Raw genomic sequence first — 14,632 nt, 5'->3', positions numbered from 1 at the left:
TAACTCCTTATTTTAAATGCTCTGTCACAATGAAGGGTGTGCATGTGTGTATGTGCACAGGGTGTGTTTCCATTACAATGCAGTTTTAATGCTGAGTGAATCTGCCTTTTAAAATAGCAAGGGGGATGGTGCCTGGCTGGCTCAGTCTATTAAGTGTCCAGACTTGGTTTTGGCTCAGGTCATGATCTCATGGTTCCTGGGTTTGGGTCCCTTGTAAGGTATCTGCACTGACAGAACAGAGCCGGCTTGAGATCTGTCCCCCCTCCCCCACCTCCACCCCCCACACTCATGCGTGCTCACTCTCACCCTCTCAAAATAAATGAACTTTAAAAAAAATAAGGGAAAACCGTCAGGTTAACCAACAAAAATCATAGTTTTATAAATCATGTGTCTGTAGGTTGTAATTACAAAAGGTGAAAAACCTCACTTCTGCAAGTTTAACCAAAAAATATTTTTAAAGCTCTGGTTTGGCTTTTTGCCTCAACTTGGATATTAACTGAAAGATGAAGGGGGGAAAAAATCTTAAAACTAGTTTTTATATTTGTTAAAATCTTTAAAGAGTTCAATAAATATCTGCTGAATCGTAATATTTGTATTTTACTATGAAGCAACCAGTTACTATAAGTGGTAATTTACCTGTTCAACAGTAAATGTAAACATGCTTTATATCTAGGATTTTTGAGTTGCAAGTTAAACTGAATTTTTACTATAGTGGAGAGGAAGAGCATAGCAGACAATGTAATAGGTAATACCACAGTTTAAACACAAACCCAAGTAATTGAATCCCCTAATACTGTGTGTGTACAGTCATGTTCTTAAAAAAATACCTTAAGAGGCACAGAGACCAATATTGACATTCTAAGAATTTGTTTTGGACTAGCCAAAAGAAAGTAGTAAAAGAAAACAAGATGAAGGTGTTAAGAGTTCTGTGAGGTTCTTCAATTGCCTTTTCTGCCTTTCAGCTTATGTATATATAAAAGTGGTTCTTTTGTGGACTTGAGGGGGTAAAGAAGATCTGAAAATAATACTGGGCCTTTGGTAGTTGACAGCTGAACTAGCTAAAAATACCGAACTTTGGATAATCTTCTAGTTCCTAGGAAATAAAAATTGACAATTTACTTACACCAAGCATTTCACCCATTCATTTTTACAAAACCAGTACAGACTCAAGCTACTGCAATTACTACAATTGTAATTTGTTTTCCCAGTTATTTAAGATCACAGCTAAAGAAACCGTAGTTAACACGCATTAGGAGAAAAGGTTGCTTTTTGTTTGAAGAGCTACTGTGTCAACCTTAGGCCCAAAGTCGTATTTATTATTTTGCTGGCTCATGATTTCCTTTTCTTGGTGAAACTGGATGTGCTTTTATTTTTTCCCCTTTCAAGCCCTGAACTGACTTTAGCAAGATGCGATGCATTTCTAACCAAAGAAAGAATTCAGGCTTGGAGGAAACACTTGATTCTATATCCTGGGAAAACTAGAGTTGAAGCCCGAGACCTGCAGCTAGGCTAGTCTTTAATAGATGGTAATTGCCCAATTGTTCATTCATTGCTCAGAAGTATGCAGGAAGGAGTAAATATCCCTTTGGTTCTTTTGCCAAGTTTTTCCTTCCAAAAAAGCACTGTCAGGTTTAGTTGACATAGCTTTCAGAGTGTGATAGTGCTAATTTAGAAGGAACTGACCTCTTAAATCTGTATTTTTGACATATATTTTAGAGATATTTTATGGCTTTTACATTCTACAATGCTGTCTGATGCCCTGATGTGAAAATCTAAGATAAATATGGCAGTTATTGCCCTACCAGTAAAGACTTGAAGCATTCCCTCCATAACAAAGAGTTAAGAGCTTGAGGAAATGGAAAAAATTTCAAAATTATAGGAAGTTAGTTGGCAATACTTTAAAAGAGCTTCATCTAAGCCATTTCCCCTAACAATTTATGACTGTATAGAAAGGTAAAACAGAACCAAGAAGTGAGGTTGTCAGCCAGTACATGTATCTTGAGCTACACTTATTATTTAAAAGACTCAGATGTATTCCACAAGAAAACCAGTTTCCTATTAGATCTAGTACATGAGCCAAGATTTTTTTCTTGGCAAGGCCAACACTAAATATTAACTAGGGCATTATGCAATGGTTACTATTAGTGTTTAACATACTCAAGCTCAGGTTAGTCTTTTTTTTTAGAAAGACCAGGTAATCACTAAAACCGCTGATACATCAATCTTATAAAGTCTTTATTTAAAAAATTCTATAGGACATCAAAATTGACTTCTTACAAAGTATAGCCTGTCATGGAATTTTGTGAAAATGAACCATTTTATTTAATAGAAATAGTCTTTTTCTGTAAGACCCAGAGTCAGAATAACTAAAATTCAAGATTAAAGATGAAAAAATTAGAAGGTTGCATTCATCAGAGAAAGCTGAGAAGTACATACCTCTTACTTTCCTTTTGGTGCTACAAATTCCTAGACTGAGTCTTACAATCTTTCAAGATAGAGGTAGTATTTACAACTTTTCAGGAGGAAACAGGCTCCATGAAGAAGTTAAGTAACTTGCCCAGAGTCCTTAGCAAATATTAGAACTGAGATTTAAATGTGACCCAAAAAACTCTATTCTTCCCACATTATGCTGTTGTTGGTAGGAAGTATGGAATTTTTGAGGTGGAAGGATAATGAAAGAAGAAAGGGAAAAGGCAGCTAGTTGCTTCAAGTGGAAGAAAACAAACTTCCCAAAGAAACTTACCTAAGAGGTTAAACAATTTTCTCATGAGAAATGACCCAGGAAGTAGTGTGGCCTTAGGTTAGAAGATTTGCCTCAATAATCCTGCCTTTTGAAATCCCTTCATAATGCTAAAAGCTATCACTGTCATGGGGACTGGAAAAGGCATTTCTACCAGAATTCTCATACCTATTCTAATCAGAAACTACAGTTTGACTTCATCAGAATCTTCTTTGGTAACAAATATGCACTGAAACAGGACTTTACCTCTATCTATTAATATATTACTTAGGCATTTTACACAAAGGGTACTTTAACTCAGGTTAGTGGGTGGGGACTAAATAACTTCCAGACTTATTTTCAATTTAAATGACAGTACAAAGTGATTCCTCTAAAAAGTTATTAAGAACAGATAATAACAAATGGCTTTGTGTCCTACCTGAAGCAGTTAAGATTATCGGGTACATTAAACCATCTGCAGTTAGGTTACATGGAGTTATCACATCAGTCAAGAAGGCACCTGTTTAAATTACAGAACAGGAAATGGCAATGATTCAAATTGCCATTAATTCTGGACTACTGAAGTAGTATCAGCTTAGGAGATAGTTGCTTTTCAAGGTGTGGATGCTCATTCATATTTTTTTCCTTCATAGAGAAGGGTGTACAAAAAGCACTCGGGTGTTCTTCATTCACAATTTTTATTTCTTGCAATTAACTTTTATATCTTCAAAGTCGATTTGTCTTTTAAAAAATTAATACTTTTCACTCATCATACAATCCATTCCCCTCCCGCAAGGAAAACAAACCCGGGGAAGGAGTAATTTAGGGGGCAGTTGAAATAGGTATTATAGATTCGTGACAAAGGCTTCCCAGCCCACCAACTTGTACATATACAACAAAATGGCAGCACCTCGAGTTCTCCTGAATGAAGACCGAAATTCCAGCCCTAGGCAAGTGATGTAAGTGAATGCCATGGGAGTAACAAAATGGAAGCTGAATCACTGGCTTCCATTTTCTTTCCATGGTAGTTAGCAGAGTCTTTAAACTGTCTCCCTTGGGAAAGTCAAAAGAAAGCAAATATATAGAGCAACATTTTGACCCAGCCAGGAGTAATTATAAGTAAAACCAGAAGTAATTTACCTGGGCCAGAGAAATGAATTTGCCATGTTTTTCATTAAGTCCCCAGCACCTGAAGTTATTAGCAAGTTCTAATAATGGGCTTCTAAAGGCATGCAGTTTTTCACACATCTACTTCAAAGAATTTCTTCCACTCAAACATAGCACAATCAAGGATAAAATATTTTGGGAGGCACAGGAAAAGCACAAAAAACAAGTAAGTATATGCTGAGGCCTTGTGTATGGCCAAGATGGTACACTTCATACAGAGAAGCAGTGAAAGCTGTTAAAGTGCTACTTACAAAGGATAGTCTAACATTACACACACAACTCAACTGCACTGCTAAATATGGTTGTCTTTATTTTCTTTTTCCTTGCCCAGCCCTATCTAAACAAAATAAAACTACAGGACTGAAATTAACAACCCATTAAAATCAGCAATAAGTTATGAAAATCATAAAGCTTTTTTTTTTTTTAAGTAATTAAGGGTAGTTAAATTATTTAAAGTATACAAAGTTCAAAGAGCCAGGGATAAGGTGTCCAAGAAGGCTTCCTGGGGTAAAGGAGAGGGCCAGGGGGAACCTTGGATTTTGAAAGACAAAGGGAACACATGACATCAAAGTGCAGGTTAGAAAAGAAATTTCACTTAAAAGAAAACATTTCTGAAAATATTGAGAAGAGCAACAATAGCACCTGCACAGTGGGACTGTGAGGAAGGAGAGAGACTGCCTGTAAGAAAATGGAAGCAAACCTTTACAATAAAATGAGACAAGTGCCAAACTTAACTATGTTAAGTATTATAATGTGTCTACTATAGATATCAGATGGTTAAAAGCTGGTAAAGGTAATGATTCTAAAAGAAAACAAAAACAGCATTGACCTTTTTCTACCTAGCCCAGACCTCATTCGTTTTGTGCACTATAAAGAGTGAGGTGTGAGGTGTTTTATCATTATCAAATGCTGCATCAAAATAGATGATTTTTTCCCATGTGTTTTTCCACTATAAAAGACATCTATGTTTTTTATGGACAAGCTTTAAAAAGATGTCATTTTGGTTTTCAACACATACAAACAGTTATCAAAATCTGAAATAAAAATGCTGCCGTGGCTCAGACCTTGACCTGCTAATCTGCGTTGCACAACTCTTCTGGCCTACGCAGACACAGAGGCATGGAGAGCTTTTTCCTTCTGGCCCCTCAATCCGAATTATAGGCCCTGTGTGGTAGAGGCTGTCATACAGACTGCCCCCACGCTGCCCAAGGGCCTAAGGGCGGCTGACTGTTGAGCTGGCGGTTGGGTGCCCTACTGCTAACAATGCAGGATAAGGTTAGCTTGCTTAGCATGGAATCCAACAGAAAGCTGAGCTGCATGATGATCCCTTTCAAAAGGCTTCATGGGAGTCTCTCCTTTTGCAGAGCATGAAATGAGCTTGCTTTTTTTTTTTGTTTTTTTGTTTGTTTTTTCAAGAATTGATCATCCACAGGCTTCATGATAAGCTGTCCCAGGCTGAGTTTTAATAGCTCTTTAGCTATCCAAGATTAATGCCTGATTATCTTGTCTTCTCATTACTATAGGTTTGATTTTGTTTTTTAGGACCATTAAAACTCGGGAAGGGTTCATAACCCCATCCTTAAATGTGTCTACTCATTGTAGTATGAGCAAACTAGAGAAGATAGAGGACAGAATCTCCAATGTCCTCTTTCAAATAAACTAAATCAAGAAAATTTCACAGAAGTTTTCTGCTGCCATTAGAAGCTGTGATTTTCAAATACGAATGAGTATTTGTTCTGCTGGGGAGGCTCTGCCCCACTTTTTGCTAAGTATTTGCTTAAATAGAGGTCTTTTGACCCTTTTGTTCAAGTATAGTTTTGTTTAGTTTTAAAGAGGAGACTGCATCATGAACCCAATTTAAGAGATTGTTTGGATTGAATTGGCCCAGTGAATATTTTGCCCTGCACTGTTATGTCATGCTGGGTTCTAGGAAGTGAATGAAAGTTTGACACTGGCACTGGAGTAACCCTCGTCACTCCCAATACTCTGCAGGCTGCTGTGGTCATCAATGTCACTGATGCTGGTGGTACTGATATTGTCCACTTCTCCATGGGAGAACTCTGTGCTTTCAACATCCACTTCAATCTCCTCTGCCAAAGAGAAAAAAGGAAGAGCATCAGTAATCTAGTATACATGCACTTTCAAAAATTAATGAGGAAAGGGCATAAGAAAAGTGATTACTTTGGGTAGTATGAAATAATTTTTCTTAAATAATTGTTATACGAGCTTATTATCGGTGAACCCTGGAGGACAGAAGTAATGAAAGGTGAAGAGACACGGATATATTTTTGCAAAGGGGAATGTCTGGTATCCAGCGGTGGTCTCAATTTAGGCAGCAAGTTTTCTAAAGCCTTTGACGCCAGTCCGTCTGGACCTCCCACCAAAAGCACTTGGCCTATTTGGGAATTAGTGCTTAATATTAAAAGATCCCAACCCCAACTGGTTTAACAACATCTGTTTTGCATTAAACTAGAAACTAATTCTCAGTGCTGTTTATTAATCAGAGTTGCCTTAAAGAGGAAAAAAAGCATAAACTTAGTATAGGTGAACGAGAAAATTTATCCATTAATTCTTGCCTTTGGTAATATCATTCTACAGACAGATCTACAGACTTCTAGAATTCATCATAAAGACCTCTGTGTATTCAATAGCCAAACTAAGCCAGTCATTACAAAGTGAACTCTGAGGGATTTGCCTTCAATTCAATTTAATTTTCTTGCATCAAACATAGCTTGAAATGAGGGTATGAGCCTGAAAGGTCTCTGGATTATAGGGAGATCTACAGTAAAGATTATAGTAAAGATATTTCAATGGTGATATTTAAGTTTACTTCAAATATCAAACATGATTTAAAAAAAAATCCCTAAATACATATATGACCAGCTATCAACAGGTAGTTTGTTAAGCATTACATATACAATCACCAATAATACATAAAATGCAACATACATTTAAAAAAAAAAAAAAGCACTTGAAAAATTGTTCTCTCCCATAACAGCTAGAATGAACTCAGGATTATTCAATTCTTTTAAACTCAAAGCCTAATGTTTTAGATTTGGCACTGATTCTAAGGGTTCACACTGATCACAATTGCTTTAGGAAAAGTGGATTCTTGCTGAGCCCAAGAAGACAGAGTAAGTTATTTCAAAGAGTATAATTTTCAAAAGGACTTGTTGCTTCAAAAAGTTTTAGAAATCTGTTTCTAAAATGCAGGCATCTATCCAAATAAGCTGTCCAAACAATCCTATGAATTCATAACTATTTGTTTTACATCCACAATGCTTCACAGGCTATTTAGTGTTTCCCGGTATCACAGAATACTCATCCAACCTACAACTGGAAAATAAAATCAAGACACCCTATCCAACAGAGCATGCTGCACTCAATCATAACAAAGTAAAATGAGAGACTGCTCTAGTCAAATGGACTAGAGATATTACTAAAAGTCCCCTGTAATACTGGGAAACAGGGCTTCCAGATAAGAATAGGGAAGAGAGGTACTACACTAGCACTACTAAAAAAAATGAACACTATAATGAAGATATACCATTAGTCAAATTTGGAGGTGGGATGGGTACAAAGAGGAGTGAACATCAGGAAGGGCAGCTAAAGCTGAACACCTGACAAAGTCACACAGCTAGTAACCAGTAGAAAAAAAGACTAGCATCAAGGTCTGCCTCCTAATTCAGGGTTATTTCTGCTACACCTCAGTGTCATTCATAAATGTGGCATGTCCTTGAGGTTCTTGCTGTTGTCTCTGGTAAACTTTTGTTCTCTGAAACTGAGTGCCATGTAAAAATAAACTTACACAGCAAAACAACAACAAAAACAATAAACCCAGGACTCCCAGGGTTGTGTTAAAAGGGATCAAAAATCAATTTGAAATGCTTCTATGGAATGTGGGAAATTTGATTATTAAAAAGAATAAAGGTTCGCCTGGGTGGCTCAGCTGGTTGAGCGTCTGACTCTTGATTTTGGCTCAGGTTATGATCCTGGGGTTGTGGAATTGAGCCCCGTGTTGGACTCTGCACTGAGTGTGGAGTCTGCTTAAGAGTCTCTCACTCTCTCTGCCCCTCTCCCCTGCTCATGCTCTTTCTAAAATAAAAAAATTAAAAAAGGACAAAAAGAATGACTTCATGGATTAGAACATATTCAATACATGAAAACCTATGAGGAATTCATAAGATAATAAAAAACAAAAGGCAAAACAAAAAACCCTGTTACCTCTGGAGGTTGCTAAGACACTGATGATTCATTATTCACAAAATTGACTAAAAAACCAAAAACACCTAAGTTTAAAAAAAGAATCTATCCCATTTTCCCTATATGGACTTTATTTCAGGGTAGCCAAAAAAGTTGATGAAGAAACGTTCTTTTGTTTCTTCAATGTTTTTATTTATTTTGAGAGCGAGAAAGAGGGTGAGGAGGGGCAGACAGAGAGGGAAACAGAGGATTTGAAGGAGGCTCTGTGCTGACAGCAGAGAGCCCAACATGGGGCTCAAACTCATGAACCTCAAGATCATGACCTGAGCCAAAGTCAGACACTTAACAAACCGAGCCACTCAGGCACCCCCCAAAATTTCTTCTTTATAAAAAATTTAATAAATGCAAGAAGAATGGTAGAATTAGGAAGTACTATTTGTAATATCTAAAAAAATAACAAATTGGGGCAATCACTAATGATTACTAAAACTATTAAGTGAAAGGTTGAGCATTTGCATAAATGTATCAGTATCACCTATGAAGTATTCTTGCCTCAAAAAAGAACCTGAATTTAATCAAGTCACTAGATCCACCAACCAGTTTACAGGAAATAAGGACAGAAGAACATGTTAAATGACATCATGAGGATTCCATCAGCCAAATCTAAAATGTGGGAATTCTATAAGAAAAATGACTCAGTTTCTACAACAAAGAAATGGGGAAGGGAAAACTATTATAGATTAAAAGTATCTTAAAAAGCAAAAACAAATGCAATATGGATTTGGGGCTCTAATGAAAGGTAAAATGCTATCTTTGAGAAAATCTATCAGAAACTGGATTATCAGACATTAAATAAGATTATCTGATTTCACTGATTTTGTGGGCTATAATAGCATTATGATTTTTTTAAGTGCCATTTATTAAAGATAAATACTGAACTATTTAGGGACAAAATTATTAATGTTATCTGGGATTTGATTTAAAATATTCCAGAAAAAATGGTGAGGATGAGGGGATAACAGATGAAACAAGAATGGCAGAATATTGATAGCTGTTCAAATTGGATGATGGGTACATGACAATATTCGATTTTACTTTTGTGTATGTTTGAAAATTTCCATAATAAAAAGTCAAAAGGTATTTTACAAACATTTCCTTTTTTGTTTTAGAATCCTCATGAGCTGTTTTCCCAAATGTAAAGCTTAAAATCATGAGGGTGAAGTTCACCTCTGGGATCTTTTAATGTGCTATAGGCCTGATGAGGTGGGAGTTATAAAGAGATCAGTAAAATTCAAACAAATTTTTGATTAATTCTTGTTCTTTCATTCTGCCAAAGACAAATGTTATGGGACAGATGGGAAGAGAGAAATGAAGGGTGTGGTGCTTTAAAATACAGACATAAAAATTTATATCACCAGTAACAAAACATATCAACATCACATATCTTCCTGATAGAATGAATTGAGAAGGGCACATCACTTCTGTGATATTTCTTCCCCCCAAATGTATAACCTCAATTTAATAATGGGAGAACATAAGACACTAGAGAGACCCTGTCTAAAATAACTGACCAATACTCTTCAGAAGTGTCATGGTTGGGGGGCGCCTGAATGGTTCAGTCAGTTAAGTGGCTGAATTTGGCTCAGGTCATGATCTTGTGGTTCATGGTTCAAGCCCTGAGTCAGGCTCTGTGCTGACAGCTTAGAGCCTGGAGCCTGCTTCAGATCCTGTGTCTCTTTCTCTCTGTTCCTCCCCCACTCATGCTCTCAAAAAAATGAATAAACTTAAAAAAAATTTAAAAAAAAAAAGAAGTGTCATGATTACAAAAGACTGAGGAACTATCTAATGCAATGTTGGATCCTGCACAGGATCCTAGATCAGACAAAGGACATTAGTGGGAAAACTGATGAAATTTGAATAAGGTCTACAGTAAAGTATTACATGAATATTAATTTTCTGGTTATAATAACTATATTATGGCTACATAAGATGTTAACATTAGGGAAACCTGGGGGAAGAGCATATGAGAACTCTACAATTTTCTATAGAAAACACTTTTATGTCAGTCTAAAATTGTTTCAAAGTGGAAAGTTAATACATTATGTATATAATCAAGGAAAAAAGTTCTATAGTTCATATAGGGGTTGCTAGACAACGTTGTGATTGCACAAAAATCTAGAACATTACAGTATTAGCTGAAGAAAGAAGAAAGCAAATAGAAGAAAATAGAGTGCTTTCCAACTTATCCTGCCTAAATTTAGATACAAGGATGCTTAGTATTTCATTAGGGAAGAAGTACACTGCCTACCTCGCTCTGAATCAGAACGATCTGAAGAAATAGTTGATCCAATGCTGTCCATTCGTATTCGTTCCATCTCCTGAGGACCCTGCAGCTGTTCCAGTCGCCGCTTTAAAAATCTCTGTTCTCGTTCCAAGTTCTCTAGCTGGTGCTGGCTCTTCCTTTCAGCTTCTTCAAGTTTCTAAAATGATAAAATGATAAAATGATATTTTAGTTTGTGCACAGTCCAGTACAAACAATAAAACTGATTTCTACCTAATATCTTAAAACATTTCTTCTTTGGCAGAGAAAATATGAAAATACAAGTATATATGTGTGTGTGTACGTATAAAAACATACATAAATACATACTTTTAAACATCAAGAATACTTCTTTTTTCACTTTTTGTGTGTGTAATGAATGCTACATTACAAGAACAGTATGGAATTCTCAAAGTCTGTAAAGTTATCTCCATGAAAGAGAAACTTGCTCTGCACTGTAGTTTGATGGAAAAATACTGAGACACGGAGCCAAATAAACTCAGCTCCACCAGAGGGCACAACTGCCTTCCTTCTAGGGATCAGCAGAGTAATTGTTTTTTCCTAGTATTTCCAGCTCCTCAAATGGCCATGCTGTCAAAACAGTTTAGTTTAATCAGTTTATGTTGCTCCCATCAGATTAGTTGGTAGGTTTTCAGAAAGATTTCTCTTGAGGTCAGTGATTAAGGAGGGCACAGGGGGCTAGCTGATGTTTATGAATAGGAATCACTGCTTATAATGAAACAAGGGCCGAGACATGTACAAATATGAAAGCAGAAATTCTCACCTTGATGTGTGCTTTGGCTTTGTTGAGCAAACCAAGTGTTGTGTGCCTGGTACAGTCTGGTCCTAGTGGAATCAGAACTTTTAAGCGTTCTAAACACAGGCGCAGATGAGCTCGTCTAAGAAAGACCAAAAAAAAAAAAAAAAAGAAGAAAATCAAATCAGCACAGCTTGAATATTCTACTAGAAACATCCTAAAATCTATTTTAAGACAAATAATAATTCACACATTATTTAGTCTATACTCATGTTACACCCCTTATTCTTCAGTTTCTTAGTATCTGCAAGTATAGGCATGACTACTGGTTTTCAGTCTCTGCCATTTCTGTTGTGCTCTGTAGACATGGTCACTTCAGATTATTATCCCCAATGGTAATCTGTCAGAGATGATTTAATTTTTAACCCTTCCCAACTGTCTCCAGCTGTATTAATGTGTAAGTAGGAAAGCATACAGGGCAATTAATTGTATTTCATTTCGAATGCCTAGAACCACAGGCTAGAGACCTAGCGGTCTTCAGCTGGAGTACCCCCAGGGGGTAGAAAAGGCTCACAAATTTCCATTTCCTCCCTCCCATCTTTTGCACACACCCACACACATACCTGTCCCCACAGGGACAGGTTGTTTCAGCCACTGAAACAACAACCTACTTCCTAATATCTAAATGTACCAGCTCATTAGTTTTTAATTTTTATTTCTTTCTCCCTCTCCTCTCTCTCTCATTACCCCACCTCGAATTTTCTACACATGACAAAAAGCTAGGTGACAAAATTCTTTACTAAAAGTCATTCCATTTATTTAATCCACCCATCCTTTGGGCAAGTTAGGAAAATTTTCTCCTGAAAATGCTAGCACAGAGTCTCACAGATTTACCTTCCCCATATCCTTAAGATACTATGATCATGATGACCCATGATGAGGGTTCTAGGTACATAATTGTACCCTAAAACAATCTCTGGTTCTGTGCTTCATAGGCATAATATAATTCAGCAATTAAAAGTATATCTGAAAAGAAAATCCAAGTATGTATTTACAGTTCATCCTTATTCCTTAAAGAGCTATAACTGAATATTTATAGCAACTGTCTCAGTTGCACCAGGAACAAAACACATCATCTTCTCAAGGAGGGCCAAAATGGTTTTACTAGTTCACCCACCAAACTATGCTTCTGTCTTAATACACAAGATATAATGACAAGTGAAATTCTCAAATGCTAGCAATTTGAAAGAGGGGTAGGAGAAGGCAATAAGCAACCAATTATGTCACAGATAAGCAAGATGATTCAGGGGAATGAGATCAGAGGTTTGGTGATGAACTGTCAAGATTCTTACAGTACCCACTACCCCGGCTATAGTTAGAGGTCCATTAGTATTTCCATTCCAAATCTCTTTACTGAGCCCATTAACTCAAATCTAATAGTTGGCTCCAAGATGAAATCTGTCATACCTGACGTAGATAAAGGAATTTTAAAAATTTCCCTAAATTAAAAGTATATCAATGGATTCCCCTTAAAGAGATTTAACAATTTTTTAAAAATTTTTTAATGAGTATTTATTTTTGAGAAATAGAGTGTGAAGAGGGAGGAGGAGTAGAGAGACAGGGAGAAAAAATCTGAAGGAGGCTACAGGCTCCAAGCTATTAGCATAAAGCCTGATAAAGGGCTCAAACCCACGACCTGCAAGATCATGACCTGGTTGCTTAACGGACTGAGCCACCCAGGTGCTCCAACTTCAATTTCAAATTTAACAATTTTAAAGTCACTCCGCTCCCCTGCTGTGCTACCCCAAATCACAGAACCTTTAGCAAAATTCTCATTTTTAACTAGGAAACCTCTTAAGGGAGGATTCACATGATCACAAAGTGCTCTTGCTGAGTAGACTAAAACATCAAAAAACCAAAGCAAGCAAAAAACAAAAACAAAAACCACCAAAAAAATCCATACTAAAAAATCCTTTAACCTCTTCATTAGGATTATTACAGCATATGCTTAACAACTGTACTCATGATATTACTGGAGGGTAGAGAGAAAGACTGGTGGTTGTCTAGCTAATTAGAGGCTGTCAAGGGGGGCTCTGAATTCAGTCATCTAAAAAAGTTAATAGAGCAACTAGTAAAGTTAACATAAATGATAAGAATAACTTGTCAATTTTGTTTAAATTACTTAACCCCAGAACTACATAGGAAGTATCTTTTACAGAGTTTAAGGAACTTCAGAATGATTCCTTACTTTTACGTCAAGGAAAAAATGGGTGGGTCAGTTTACTGTTTCGTGAAATCTACAGTCACATTAAAATCTAGGCAGAAATCAACTAACATAATATTAAAATATCTATGTTTTTTCTTTCTCCTTATTATCGAGGGATTTTTTTTACTACCTTTTGTTTATTCAGCAATATTCCACACACTTGCTTGAATGGCAGAAGCAGAAACAGAAACTTTAAGAGTTTATAATCTAAACTACAGAATGAAACATATTGTTTTGTTCATTTGGTTCATAATGAAATGAGTCATACAGAAATCAAGGGCAACAGAATCTGAATAAAAGGAGAGATTGTAATTGGAGAAAGAAGACTTACAAGAGAAGCTGAAATTTGACTTTGGACTTGAGAGATATTGAATTCATCTATGAGAAAGCAACACTTCTCAAGGTAATTAAAAGAGTACAGGACTCAAGTTCATATATTGAAATCAAGTTTGAACCTAAAATTAAAAATATCTTAACTTTTTTCTTTCAGGGGAAAACAACTAAGTTGGAATTTTGTAAGGAAATATCAGCCAAGTTCAGCAGTCTGGTCTGCTGCAATAGCACTATCAAATCAGAATTTGCCCAGGCCTAGGGAGTCAATGTGTAAGATGGCTGATGAACAGGGAGGTCAGACTGCCCTCTAAAATACTTTTTATTAGCCACTATCGAACATTTCTTCAAATAATTATAAATGTGCTCCAAGTTACAGCTTAAGAAAAGATACTCTGAGTTATCATGTCTCACAAAGGCCAGTGATGCCATTTTCCATGTCTTGTAAATACAATCTCCAAAACAGATATGAGTATGAAGGAGTGGTAAATGATGTCCTCTGCTCTCCCGTGGGGAAAGGTCTATCTGTGAGAGCCAAATGTCATTTCCTTCAGTTTTTATACTTGTGAGTCAGGAATTTATAGAGAATAAAGTAACAAAAGGTTAATGGCAGTTGAAGGACAGCAACTGACCAAGTGGGAGGCACACTTTTCAAAGCTGCCATCCAAATACTGCACACAGTCTTCCACATGCTTGTTATGCCAGTTTTAGGTAAATTCACCCTTCCAAGAGCAATGTGATACCCTGTGACTGTAAACTGGAAAGTTAAATCAGAAAATTCATTCACCTTCATGTATAAATTTTTTTTCTCCAGCAAATTATTGAAACAAACCGTACGGCAAAATTCTTCTTCCCTTACAGTGGTGCTGT

General features: G+C 36.4%; 1 protein-coding gene across 3 annotated transcripts in view; it reads right to left on the bottom strand.

The window, feature by feature from the left end:
- MXI1 (MAX interactor 1, dimerization protein) overlaps window positions 1-14,632 on the bottom strand; it is a 105,897-nt gene that overhangs the window by 21,954 nt on the left and 69,311 nt on the right. For 2 of the 3 annotated variants that reach the window (XM_042907975.1, XM_042907976.1), the window contains exons 4-6: window positions 11,194-11,308; window positions 10,398-10,569; window positions 3,404-5,976 (exon numbers count right to left, since the gene is read on the bottom strand). In XM_042907975.1, coding sequence (XP_042763909.1) covers window positions 5,813-5,976; window positions 10,398-10,569; window positions 11,194-11,308 — 451 coding nt within the window. In that variant the 3' untranslated portion in view covers window positions 3,404-5,812. Of the gene's footprint in view, window positions 1-3,158; window positions 5,977-10,397; window positions 10,570-11,193; window positions 11,309-14,632 lie in introns of those variants that run through there. The other variant, XM_042907974.1, reaches the window with a different exon arrangement.

This window comes from Panthera leo, chromosome D2 (genome assembly GCF_018350215.1).
Source record: "Panthera leo isolate Ple1 chromosome D2, P.leo_Ple1_pat1.1, whole genome shotgun sequence".
Taxonomy (NCBI): domain Eukaryota; kingdom Metazoa; phylum Chordata; class Mammalia; order Carnivora; family Felidae; genus Panthera; species Panthera leo.
The sequence above is the reverse complement of the archived record's forward strand: the minus strand, read 5'-3'. Positions and strand labels throughout refer to the sequence as shown.